The 12,637-nt window shown below is 38.6% G+C and overlaps 1 protein-coding gene across 1 annotated transcript in view; it reads left to right on the top strand.

The window, feature by feature from the left end:
* Nucleotides 1-12,637, top strand: part of zmat2 (zinc finger, matrin-type 2) — a 33,056-nt gene that overhangs the window by 8,541 nt on the left and 11,878 nt on the right. Inside the window, exons 3-4 of the mRNA XM_028813020.2 lie at nucleotides 4,369-4,492; nucleotides 8,525-8,598. Coding sequence (XP_028668853.2) covers nucleotides 4,369-4,492; nucleotides 8,525-8,598 — 198 coding nt within the window. The remainder of the gene's footprint in view (nucleotides 1-4,368; nucleotides 4,493-8,524; nucleotides 8,599-12,637) is intronic.

The raw sequence follows: 12,637 nt of genomic DNA, 5'->3' as shown, positions 1-12,637 counted from the left end.
ATAAGAGATATGGATATCAAAATAAAATTTCAAGTAGTGCAACATATACAAAAATAGTCACAGATGTTTAATACGTTTCATGGTCTTAGTCCCTTTAAATCCTGTTTAGGCTGGAAAACAAAAATGCAACTTGTATATTAATTTTTCTTTTCATTATTTGTGACCTGTTTTTCTGTATTCAAATCTTAAACTAAAGCAATGAGTTGCCCTTTATGTATATTTTACTTCATCTTATTTGGTTCTCAGCATAATATATACCGCATTTTTTTTTTGTATATGGCCTACAGATTATTATTTATAATGCAAACCCCAATGTGGTGGCTCATTTCTGATTGTTATGCTGCTTTTACACTGGACTTTTGTTCCAGTGCCAAAATAATTCTGCTCTTATATACTGGCATAATAACTTTAGGTTGTTCCCTGAATCTTTTCTGAAATAGAACTATTTTAATAAATTTTCTTGCTCAGGACCCAAGTGTGGGTTTCATTTACCTGGCCACATCCCATATTTGCCATTACGAAAATGAAATATTCAAGCCACAGGACAGAGTAGTATAAAGAATAATGCAAAAGCATAAAACAGTGTAAAAGGCTTGCTGTTTTCCTATTATATAGTGCTGACTCTTTCAGACATAAAACTATATATAGTAACAACTTAGAAAATGTATAAATGCCAAAACATTCAGGTGTGTTCACAGACCTAGTTAACTGCTCAGAAATTGTAGCATTTTTAATTTTTGTTCAGTTACTATTGTCAGTAAGCTATCTCATTTTTGTTAATTATTTTTGTAACAGTGAGTCATGTTCAAAGATAACAGTGATAAACTACATATACAGAATATAAAACACCAAAGTCTGTCTTTCTGTTGCGTGATTACTCACAAACTACTGGATCTGTAACTTTGATTTAGTTATGACCCAGTATGTACTGGTATTGCAAAAATTTGAGGTGGAGGCAAACTGACATGCTCTCTTGGGTTTCTTATCGCAAAGTGACAGGCAAACAAAGAAACATGCTAGAAACAAAAGGAAGATCAGTAACATCTGTTGAGCATCATGAAAATCACAGGGGCCTGTGATACGCCAAACAACACCATAATAGGAAGAAGAAGAGCAGCGGCATCCGCTGTGTAGAATATTGTGTGGAATACACAATACAAGAACGACAAACACAAAGAAATATGGGTGGCCGGAGTTTTGTGTGTTTCATACAGCAAACTGATTAAAAAGGTGACATGAGAGAAGGAAAAAGATTTGATAGGAAGAAGAAGAAGAAGAATAACAGCTGTGTCATCCCCTGTACATCAACCTGATGGTACTTGCACACTACTGGGCTTTGAATCTTGATCAACAATTTATGACCTGATATGTTCTGAAAGATCAAAAAATTTGAAGTCATAGCAACCATTGAAAAGTGCAGTGATCGACAAATTGATGTTGCAGAAAGAAAAGAATTACTATCTGCTGGTGGGCAGAAAAGTTTTTCCTAATAAATGTTCAATTGCAGAGTTTGCATGTTCTCCTGCGTGGGTTTCCTCCAGGTGCTCTGGTTTCCTCCCACAGTCCAACGACATGCAGGTTAAGTGGATTGGCGATTCTAAATTGGCCCTAGTGTGTATGTGGGTGTATGTGTGTCCTGCGGTGGGTTGGTGCCCTGCCCGGGATTTGTTCTTGCCTTGCGCCCTGTGTTGGCTGGGTTTGGCTCCAGCAGACCCCCATGACCCTGTTTTCGGATTCAGTGGGTTGGAAAATGGATGGATGGATGTTCAGTTGCAAGCATATCTATTGATACTTCCCCAGCACACACTAATCAAGTATAACTATTGTGTTAATTGATCATCAACCATGATGGAGAACTCTGAAATAGGAAGAAGGAAAAAGAAGAGCAGTGACGTCTGCCGAGTGCCAGGTGCATCAGGAAAGGATGCTTAATACAGGAAATGGAATGCAAGAAAGAGAACAAAAGGGAAATGCATGCCAACAAACAAACACTACTTTGGAAAGTTGCATCACCAATGTGATCACTGTGAAGCTGTATTTTTTTCATGACGAAAACAAAACACCATTTTCCAAAAATGGAAAAACTCTTCTTCCTCTATATCAACCACGTTTATTTGATGACTACTGAAATTCAGCATGTCACCTAGAACAATTTTAGAATTAGATTACATAAAGTAGATCTTTTTAATAACATTTTCAATTGTCCTGTAGTTAACGAAAAATAGTCTTGTATTGGCCAAATATCTTCCATAGACCACAGGCTTCAACTCAAGAAGTGATGTACAAATTGCAATGATTGATGTGCTATTGATATTTGTTGGTCGTGGAGGATCTATGGATCATTGTAGTTCAGATTTCATAAAGCATTTAAATGAGGCTACTCATTGAGAATTAAAATCTTTGTTGAAGTCTCAAGCTAACATAGACTGCAGTTGACCACAATTGATAATAGGTCATCATGCCACTATGCATTAAATTATAATGTTAGTAATAAAATAAATCAATCTTTTAATTATTTTTTAGTGCAATGTACTGTAAATACAGAGTATGCTTATATTCAAGATATGCATACTGCGTCACATAGTCATGCTTAAGGAGCTTCATTGTTTTTACTTTTACAAACAAGGGCAGCACATGGCATAGTGGTAGCACTGCTGCCTCACAGGTAAGAAGACTTGGGATGAACCCAGATCTTCCTTGCATGATCTCCACATATCTACATGGGTTTCCTCCCACTGTCCAAAGACATGCAAGTTTAGTGAATTGACAATGCTAAATTGGTCCTAGTGTGTGTGTGTGTTGCCCTGCGATGGACTAGTGCCCTGTTCAAGCTTTGTTTTTGCCTTGTGTTCTGTGCTAGCTGTGATTGGCTCCGTACCCCTACCTACTAAATCAACAAATCCCCAACCACCAAAGGACCCAAGGTCTAGATTAAGTGGGTTAGAAAATCACATGACTTTAATCATCATAAGCATCACATAACTCACCTGGAACAATTTCAAGCAACAGTAGAAGTCAGCTGCCGTGATGGAGGTCTGTGCTGCCACTGCTTACACAAACAGCATGAGGCACAAGCCACTTCCACTCAAATGGCTCTGATGGAGTTTCACTAACGCCTGGGATATTTTGCTATCAGAAGTAAGTATTAGATGAGGAAAATGTATAAAATATACTAGCTGAAATAACCTCTGTTAAGGTCAATTTTAAATACTTAACTAATCTGTAATTAAAATTGCAGAGTGTTTTCTCTGTTTTAAGAGAAATTAAATTTTTAAGTTCTTTTAAGTGGAAGTTTTTTTTGAAATTTCAGAAATGTGTACAGTGTGTTATATTCCAGATATCTTAAAAAAAAATTAAACTTTCTCGACAAATTTCTTTGAAAAATCAGTATGCCAAAATTGAACAAAATTTACCCACTGGTAGCTGAGTTTTACTTCGACAGACAGACTTGACCACATCAGTAGGTGCTTTTTTGCGTTATTTTAAAACACACCATAAATAGACTAAACAGCATACCTTTACCTATTATCAGTTCAGCTCAGTTGGAGTTCTGTTGCTGTGTATTTAGCAATTCTCTCACTCTATAAAATATTTAAAATTCACTAATATGTATTAAGAATTTCTTAGTGATTACAGCAGTATGATGCCCCAAATACCATAATTTTGAGAAAAACCTGCAAATTACCCATATGAAATTATTTTTTTCCAAAATTGGTTTTGATTTGGATTGACATCTAAACAGGATTAGATACCTCAAGTAGCTCGAGGCAATTTTGGTGGATTATTAACTTGATAAGTGACTCAACATCCATTTTAATAGCACTTCCTTCAGTGTGCAAATGGAGAATCAGTTAATCTATTTGCAATGTTTATTACTGTTAAATAAATCCGAATAAAGGCAAATGGTGGCATTTGGTCATGCTTAATAGTCTAGCATTGTTGTCAGAGTAAATGTCAAAACTCTGATTAATTTTGAAAAAAATAACCAGGGAGATGGTGTGGTTCACAAAATAATTTAAAATGCAAATAGTGCAAATCCCTTTAGTTCTAATGTAGGATTGTAAATATTTATATAAGTGTATGTACAAAATGTCAAGGTTATTAGACATTGGCACACTTTAGAGCATTTTGAAAATCTTCACTATTGAATATATAACTTGTAATCTTTGTACTTCTAGCAATATAGAATGCTCTTATCTCTGTTGATCTATATGAATATTTACTAGTGCTTGACATTTAGAAGTTGAGAACTGCTACCTACTCGGTAATTTGAAAGAAAACAGGTTTACCTTAAATCTGTGTCGCTCATTGATGTTGTAATGAGTTGCTATCTTTTAACTAAAATGTGGTGTTTAATTTATTTTTCAGGCAAGCCAGCACAACCAGTTAAGCGTGAGCTTTTACGGCACAGGGACTACAAAGTGGACCTGGAGTCAAAACTTGGGAAAACAATTGTTATCACAAAAACCACACCCCAGGCGGAGATGGGAGGGTAATTTTAATTTTTTTTAAACCAGGCTGTATTTCTTCTTTTTGAGTATGTATGACTTATTGTAGTTTAGTATTCCTTCACTGTGATAAATGTACTCTGTTTTGAAATAGATTTTTCATTATTAATTACAGTTAGTGTAAGTACATTTTATATTCTTATTTGGAAATTGTTGTAACGGCTGCTTTAGTTACTGACAACTCCATTCTTTAAATATGAGATACTGTTGAATGTTATGCTCTTTAGTTTTTTTATTGCTTCAGCAATAAGCATCAGTCATTACCCTGGTCAGCAAGGTTGTTGTTTGTAATCAAAAGTATCTCAATTGCATGACTGTAATTTTGAGGAAAACATAATGTATGAAATTATTTGGCAAATAGTCATTCCGTTCCATTTTCAATTGCAACCTGAATAAAACTATAAGTGCATGTCAGTATTAGTTTTGTCTTCAAAGATATAATAGAAAAAGCATTTTTATTGGTTAGCAATATACAGTGGAACCTCGGTTTGCAAGCATAATTCGTTCCGGAAACGTGCTCGCAGTCCAAGGCATTCGTATATCAAAGTGAATTTCACCATAAGAAATAATTGAAACTCAGATGAATTGTTCCACAACCCAAAACTATTCATATAAAAATGATTAATACAAAATATAAAGTAAAAATACATAAAACAAATTAACCTACACTTTACCTTTGAAAAGAATCATGGCTGGTGTGAGTGAGTTTGTGAACTCTTGTGGGATTCCACCCAACGGGACGACATGCGGAAGAGCGTCCCAAAGCAATCGCAGTCTCCCAGCGCTGTAGCAGTTCGCCGTAAAAGCGAATCCGAAAAGATCGCAGACATGCTATAAGCGCCTGCCGTCGATGGGTGATACAAGGAACAAGGAACATTGAACATTATAAATGCTCAGGGCACAGTACTACTTGGCCACAACCCTGCCTGACTTCTGTGTCTGTGTATAGGAGAGTGGCAGATCCTGCTACAATAAATAACCGCGCTGTTGCTGTTTCAAGCTGAATAAAGCTGGTGTTGCTAAAGTACGGAGACTCCTCTTCGTGTTTTGGGGTGCAAGACGGGGACTCGCACATCACAGCACACACACGCGTGCACACACATACACACACACACAGTCACAATGCTGTAGTAACCAATATACGCTCGTACAGATGTTGACTATATGAGTGAGGCACGCTGACTCAGACAGAGAATAGGAGATGATTGCCGACAATCCCGCAGCGAGAGAGAAGAACCATCGGCTCAGTTGTGATCACATGACGTTCAGCAGACAAAGCGTATACATACTACTCGTACTGCAAGACCTCGCTTCTTTATCAAGTCATAATTTATTAAAAATTTTAGCTCGTCTTGCAAAATACTCGTAAACCAAGTTACTCGCAAACCGAGGTTCCACTGTATCCTTATAATCACATATATACATGTATCAACAAACACACTATTTCCTGTTCAACCCAAAAACAGAAATTTGGCAGAATTGAACATCTAGAGCAGTAGGTATCCACCAAGAAAGGACATTTTCATATATCAATATTTAGGGGTAAAAACAACTTTGGAGTAGAAAAATTAACTGATTTTATTGATATTTGGTAACATTATAGAAAAATGAAAATTAGTTGATGTGTTTATTTGTTGATGGTAACACTGTAGCAAGTTTGCCATGCTAATGTGCCATGTGCATAGTCACCGCAGAACTCGGACCAAAGGGGTCCTCAAAAGTGTCACTGACCAATAGGATAGATGGACAAATAAAGAGGGAAGGTGTCCTGGACAAGAAGAGTACGAGATCATGTATTTAATGTGAAAGGAGGAAAGTTAAGTGAAGCTCAAGGAAAATGTAGTTAGCAGGTGGTATAAAGTTCAAGTGTGGGTACCAGGCACAGTGGTTGTGTGTGTTGGTGTTGCTGCATTTGAAGCAAAAAAGAAGGGAGAGAGAAGTAGAAGAGGGTGCGGCATCCTCAAGTCCAAGACAAGCCAAGAGCGATGACATTCCTTGGTCCATTTAAACACTAGTACTGATCAGAAAAGCACACCCTACCCCACTTCGCTCAGTACTGAGAACAGAAGATATTATTTCTCTCTATTATAAAAAAAAAAATCTTGGAAGGAGACGATACCTGATTTTTTCTGAGACACTTAAATGTCCCACGAGAGACACTTTTAACATCCCGTGAGACAAGGCAGTGATACAGAAGGACAGCTGCTGTACAGGCTTTTAAATGATCGATGCACAGCGTGACAAGCAGAATACGCAGCTTGGCAGCAGCAAGCCAGCAGCTGATCTGACCGCATCTCCTTAGTGTGCATTCAGCCCCCCACCCTTCACAACGTGAGCGGCAGAGACGCGAAGTGGCTGGCGCGTAGTGCAATCTGGGGTGGAGGGGGTGGGCGAGCGAAGCAAGCAAGGGAAAAAGCCCCCTAGTCATTTAAATTAAAAAATGTTCGATTTATTGCATTATGCAGCCTGTAAACGGCATTGCTGTTTGTAACGGGATAAAGTAAAACACAATTCAATGTTAGAAATTTATTCTCTGGTTATGGCTTTCTGTGTAAAGCGATAGTGACCCCTCAACTTTCTTCACATTCATGGTTTTGGTTATTTGTGAGTTGACTATAAGCAATTAAATAGGAATATTTCTGGAGCTTGCCATAAGATCATATAAACTCCTAGACGACGCCTATGCCAACGATATGTAAACAATACTGAAAATGATTTGTATCATATACAATCAAATAATATATAAATATTAGTGTTATTTAATAATTTTTACTACAAGTGCATATTATATCTTTAATATTAAAAATTATTTTTGGTTAAAAAAAAAATAAAAGTGTGAGGCAGTGCGGCATAGATGTTAAACACTCTACATATGTCCAGTGATCAGGCACACCTCCTTGTATGGAGCTGCAGATGTGACGATCTTTTGTCTGTTTTCTTTCTCTGATCTGACATCGCAAATGCCACCTTAGTCCTGGATCTCACCTTTGAGACTCTACCAACACAATTGTCCCATGACTTCCCTGCAGTCTGCCTATCCTTTGCCTGCATAGTTTTACCACTAGCTCTGCTTCACATGGCTCACCTGGGGTCAGTGGCAACTTGATCTGCCACACTGTTCCCCAGCTTCTGAGCTCAACTCACCACAGGCTGTAGATGTGGAAGTCTCTCAGCTGTCATGTACCTCAACCCCACTGATGCTGCAAATGGCACTAAAGATCTCGGATCTCATCCTCAAGTCTCAGCAACTCCAGTGTAGAGTCAAAGAAGTCTGTTATAGGGTTTCACTGCACTATGTGCTTTGCTATGTTGTATGGTAGGTCTTCTTTTTGAGTGCCAGAATGGATACTTTGCTGTTTACACAGCATTTTTTAGGTGGCTTGCTATCCTTAAAAGGGCCACTCACTGTTACAGGTTTGCCATTTTCATAGGCACCTCTGCCTCTCGTAATGTTACACTAGCTCATACAATGGGTGATTTATGCTATGCTGATGCAGCTTTTTAATGGCATTACAATATTAAGAATTTTGAATGTTTTTTCCAGTACAATAAATCAAAAGAATGTTAATTGAAGTTACTTGCAAAAGAATGTTAACATATCCAGGTAGGATGACAGGGGAAAACTATAGCTGCCATTTAATTACTAAAGTTATTGAGATAAACACATACCTTATTTTTGTATGTGTGCCTTAAATATATCAATAAACATACAGCATATTCAAATGTACTGTGTAACTATGTGTTTTGCTTATGAAGAAAGTTAATATGTCTGCTATCTATGGGATACTGCTGGCTAAAACTCTACATAGGAGGATAAACATCTTTTTCATAATTAGTATATGTTTTTTGTAACGATTAGCTGGCAAGCTTGTTTTTTTTTTTTTGGCAAAGTTTTACTTATATTCTTTTCTCTACATAGTGTATTTTGTGCCAGTGTAAACAATTTTTGTAATAGTTGGGATATTTGACAATAAAAATATATTATTACTGAATCTGTTTTGTCTGTATCTGTTTAGGTATTACTGCAATGTCTGTGACTGTGTTGTTAAGGATTCAATTAACTTTTTGGACCATATCAATGGGAAAAAACGTAAGTATGAAATATCATTGTACTAAGGAGAAGAAATTTGACAATTAATAAAACTTAATTGTATACAAAACCTTTTCTATCCAGCCCCACAAACAATATCACAAATCAGATGTTACAATATGGTACTTTGAAATGATCAAGGATAACAGGAACTCAGAAAATGTAATATAATGGATAAATATTGAGAATAGCAGGTTCCACTCTCTTCAGCTTTGAGAAATACAGTATTATAGCACATAAAAGGATAAATATATCTTAAGACTTTACTCTGCTGAAAAAATTGATATTTCTCTATATGAGAAGTCATATAACCAGTAGCTATTATTTAACCCTGTTTTATTGCTGTTGTCACATAGCTTAATTTAGGAATTGAACTAATGAAAAAATAAAATATTTAAAAAAAAAAAGTAACTTTTTGACACCTTTTTTTAGGTGACAGTGTTTGCTGACCATGTATTCATCTGCACACACTCTATCTTTGTGTTGAACCAATTTTAAAGATTCTTTTGTTACAAGAGGTGTAGTTGTCTGTCTGTCTGTCAGTCAAACCTAAAAAGCTGTGAAGGTTTTAAGGAAATTCAGACAAGTGCATTCTACTACATAAAGACCAATAAATATATTATTCACCTGTAGGCATATAAAGGAACACAGTTGCTTTAAGATACAATCCAAATATTATTTTTGACCAGCCCTAGTTCTGGTGGGTAGATACGCCCATATTTGCTATGAGTGTAACATAAACTTATTTCAATTTTTTTGCTAGTTATTATTTTTATGCAGATGATACTCAACTCTATTTCAATGCCAGAACATTCTCAACCCACAACATGCCACAGTGAAATTAAAACCTGGATGGAGCATAACTCTTTAAAATTAAATTGGGGCAAAAGTGAACTCCTGCAAACTGGCACTAAAGCACAACTTAAGAAAATAAGCTAATTTTCAGTCACTCTTGATGGTGATCTCATTAGACCTTCTTCTAATGCAAGGAATCTTGGTGCCATTTCTGATTCCTCTCTTTCTTACTCCACACATATAAACCACAATTAAGAAACTTTCTTACTTTCACCTCCATAACATATCACATGTACGCTCTTTCATCTCCTTCTCTAATACTGATAAACAGGAGTTCCTCAAGGCTCTGGATGTTGTAGGACTGTCTTGGTTGACACGTCTCTGCAACATCGCATGGACATCAGGGACAGTGCCTCTGGATTGGCAGACCGGGGTGGTGGTCCCCCTCTTTTAGAAGGGGGATTGGAGGGTGTGTTCCAACTACAGAGGGATCACACTCCTCAACCTCCCTGGAAAAGTCTATTCAGGGGTCCTGGAGAGGAGGGTCCGTCGGATAGTCGAGCCTCGGATTCAGGAGGAACAGTGTGGTTTTCGTCCTGGTCGCGGAACAGTGGACCAGCTCTACACCCTTAGCAGGGTCCTGGAGGGTGCATGGGAGTTTGCCCAACCAGTCTACATGTGTTTTGTGGACTTGGAAAAGGCATTCGACCATGTCCCTCGGGGAATCCTGTGGGGCGTACTCCGAGAGTATGGGGTACCGGCCCCCCTGATAAGGGCTGTTCGGTCCCTGTACGATCGGTGCCAGAGCTTGGTCCGCATTGCCGGCAGTAAGTCGAACCTGTTTCCAGTGAGAGTTGGACTCCGCCAGGGCTGCCCTTTGTCACCGATTCTGTTCATAACTTTTATGGACAGAATTTCTAGGCGCAGCCAGGGCGTTGAGGGGGTCCGGTTTGGTGGGCTCAGGATTGGGTCACTGCTTTTTGCAGATGATGTTGTCCTGTTTGCTTCATCAGGCCGTGATCTTCAGCTCTCTCTGGATCGGTTCGCAGCCGAGTGTGAAGCGGCTGGGATGAGAATCAGCACCTCCAAATCCGAGTCCATGGTCCTCAGCCGGAAAAGGGTGGAGTGCCCTCTCAGGGTTGGGAGCGAGATCCTGCCTCAAGTGGAGGAGTTCAAGTATCTCGGGGTCTTGTTCACGAGTGAGGGAAGAATGGAGCATGAGATCGACAGGCGGATCGGTGCGGCATCCGCAGTAATGCGGGCACTGCATCGGTCAGTCGTGGTGAAAAAAGGAGCTGAGCCGCAAGGCGAAGCTCTCAATTTACCAGTCGATCTATGTTCCTACCCTCACCTATGGTCATGAACTATGGGCAGTGACCGAAAGAACGAGATCGCGAATACAAGCGGCTGAAATGAGTTTCCTCCGCAGGGTGTCTGGGCTTTCCCTTAAAGATAGGGTGAGAAGCTCAGTCATCCGGGAGGGGCTCAGAGTAGAGCCACTGCTCCTCCGCATTGAGAGGAGTCAGATGAGGTGGCTCGGGCATCTGATCAGGATGCCTCCTGGACGCCTCCCTGGTGAGGTGTTCCGGGCACGTCTAACCGGGAGGAGGCCCCGGGGAAGACCCAGGACACGTTGGAGGGACTATGTCTCTCGACTGGCCTGGGAACGCCTTGGAATTCTCCCGGAAGAGCTAGAAGAAGTGGCCGGGGAGAGGGAAGTCTGGGCATCTCTGCTCAAGCTGCTGCCCCCGCGACCCGACCTCGGATAAGCGGGAGACAATGGATGGATGGATGGATGGATGGATGTCCATGCTTTTATCACATCCCGCATTGATTATTGTAACTCCCTACTGGCAGGTGTCCCTTCAAATCTTATATCATATTCAGAACTCTGCTACAAGATTCCTTACATGAACCAGCAACAGCGAGCACATCATATCCATTCTGATTCTCCTGCACTGGCTCCCTACGTCTTACAGGGTCGAGTATACAATTGTATTAACCTACAAAGCTTTAAATGGCCTTGCACAGGACTAAATCAGTGACTTTCTCCATTGTTATTCTTCTGATTTTTCCACTAAGGTTCTCTGGTTCTGGCAACCTTGTTGAGACCCATACTAACTTGCACTCTGTAGGTGACAGGGCCTTCAGCTGTATAGCACCAAAACTTTAGGATCATCTCCCAGAATTAATTAGATCAGCTCTCCTCTATTCATTCTTTAAAAAAAAAAAACAACTTTACAACAACTCTGTTCAGGAAGGTTTTTTCCTTAACTTAACTCTCTGCTCTGTCTTTCAGTTTTCCTCTCTGTCCAGATGATCTAAACATTTTGTGTGTGTTTTATATAATAAATTATGTGATTTATTTAGGCTTAATTTAAGTGTTGAATTTGGTGTTATACTCTGGTTTTTTCTTTCAATTATTATATTTAATGCTTTTATATCCTGTGTTTATTTGTTTATTGTTCTATGCAGAAACTATTTGTATCATTTTGTTTTAAACACCTTGAGCATTGGAAAGGCACTATATAAATAAAAATGTGTTAGAAATAGCAAGAAGCACTGTGCTTGTCCAGGTCATTTGTAAATGTATGTCACCTCAGTCATTAAAACACCTACATGGGAACCAGTGGCCTCTTTTCTCCCTAGTGGTAATCCATTAGCTCCAGCTTATTCAGACTTCCTCAAAACTGTTTATGCAGCATGTCTTCCTTTAGCATTTAAACCTTCTATAGGCCACTCATTTTTAGACTGACTGCAAGCAGAGCAAACATTTTTGTTTCTAATTACAAACATCATAAACCCAAAAATATCCTGTAAGAATCCTTTTTGAACGATCTTATCATGGAAGATTTATCCTACCAGTTAAAAAGATGATTATGGGCAAGAAGATAAGTATTGCTAACTGATTTGCAACGTTAATAATCTGCAAAAAAAACTTGTGGACATTCTAGATGTTAAGCTATATATAAGTTTCTAATTAATCAGGAGTCAGACAGTGAAATTACAGTTGCACCCAAAATTATTCAACCCCCATTGCAAATTAGGTTTATTGGCAAAATTTATAAACTTTAAAGAAATCAAACAAGAACAATTTAAATTGCTCAACAGCAATTTACTTACTGGTTGGTTTACCAACACAACTAATACTACTAGTGGTTTCTCCACATTCAACACAAAATGCCATTTTTAATGACTACTGCAGTCTCAAAATTATTCAGCTCCCTGAATAGAATCCTCCATA

Source organism: Erpetoichthys calabaricus, chromosome 11, assembly GCF_900747795.2.
Source record: "Erpetoichthys calabaricus chromosome 11, fErpCal1.3, whole genome shotgun sequence".
Lineage (NCBI taxonomy): Eukaryota > Metazoa > Chordata > Cladistia > Polypteriformes > Polypteridae > Erpetoichthys > Erpetoichthys calabaricus.
The sequence above is the reverse complement of the archived record's forward strand: the minus strand, read 5'-3'. Positions and strand labels throughout refer to the sequence as shown.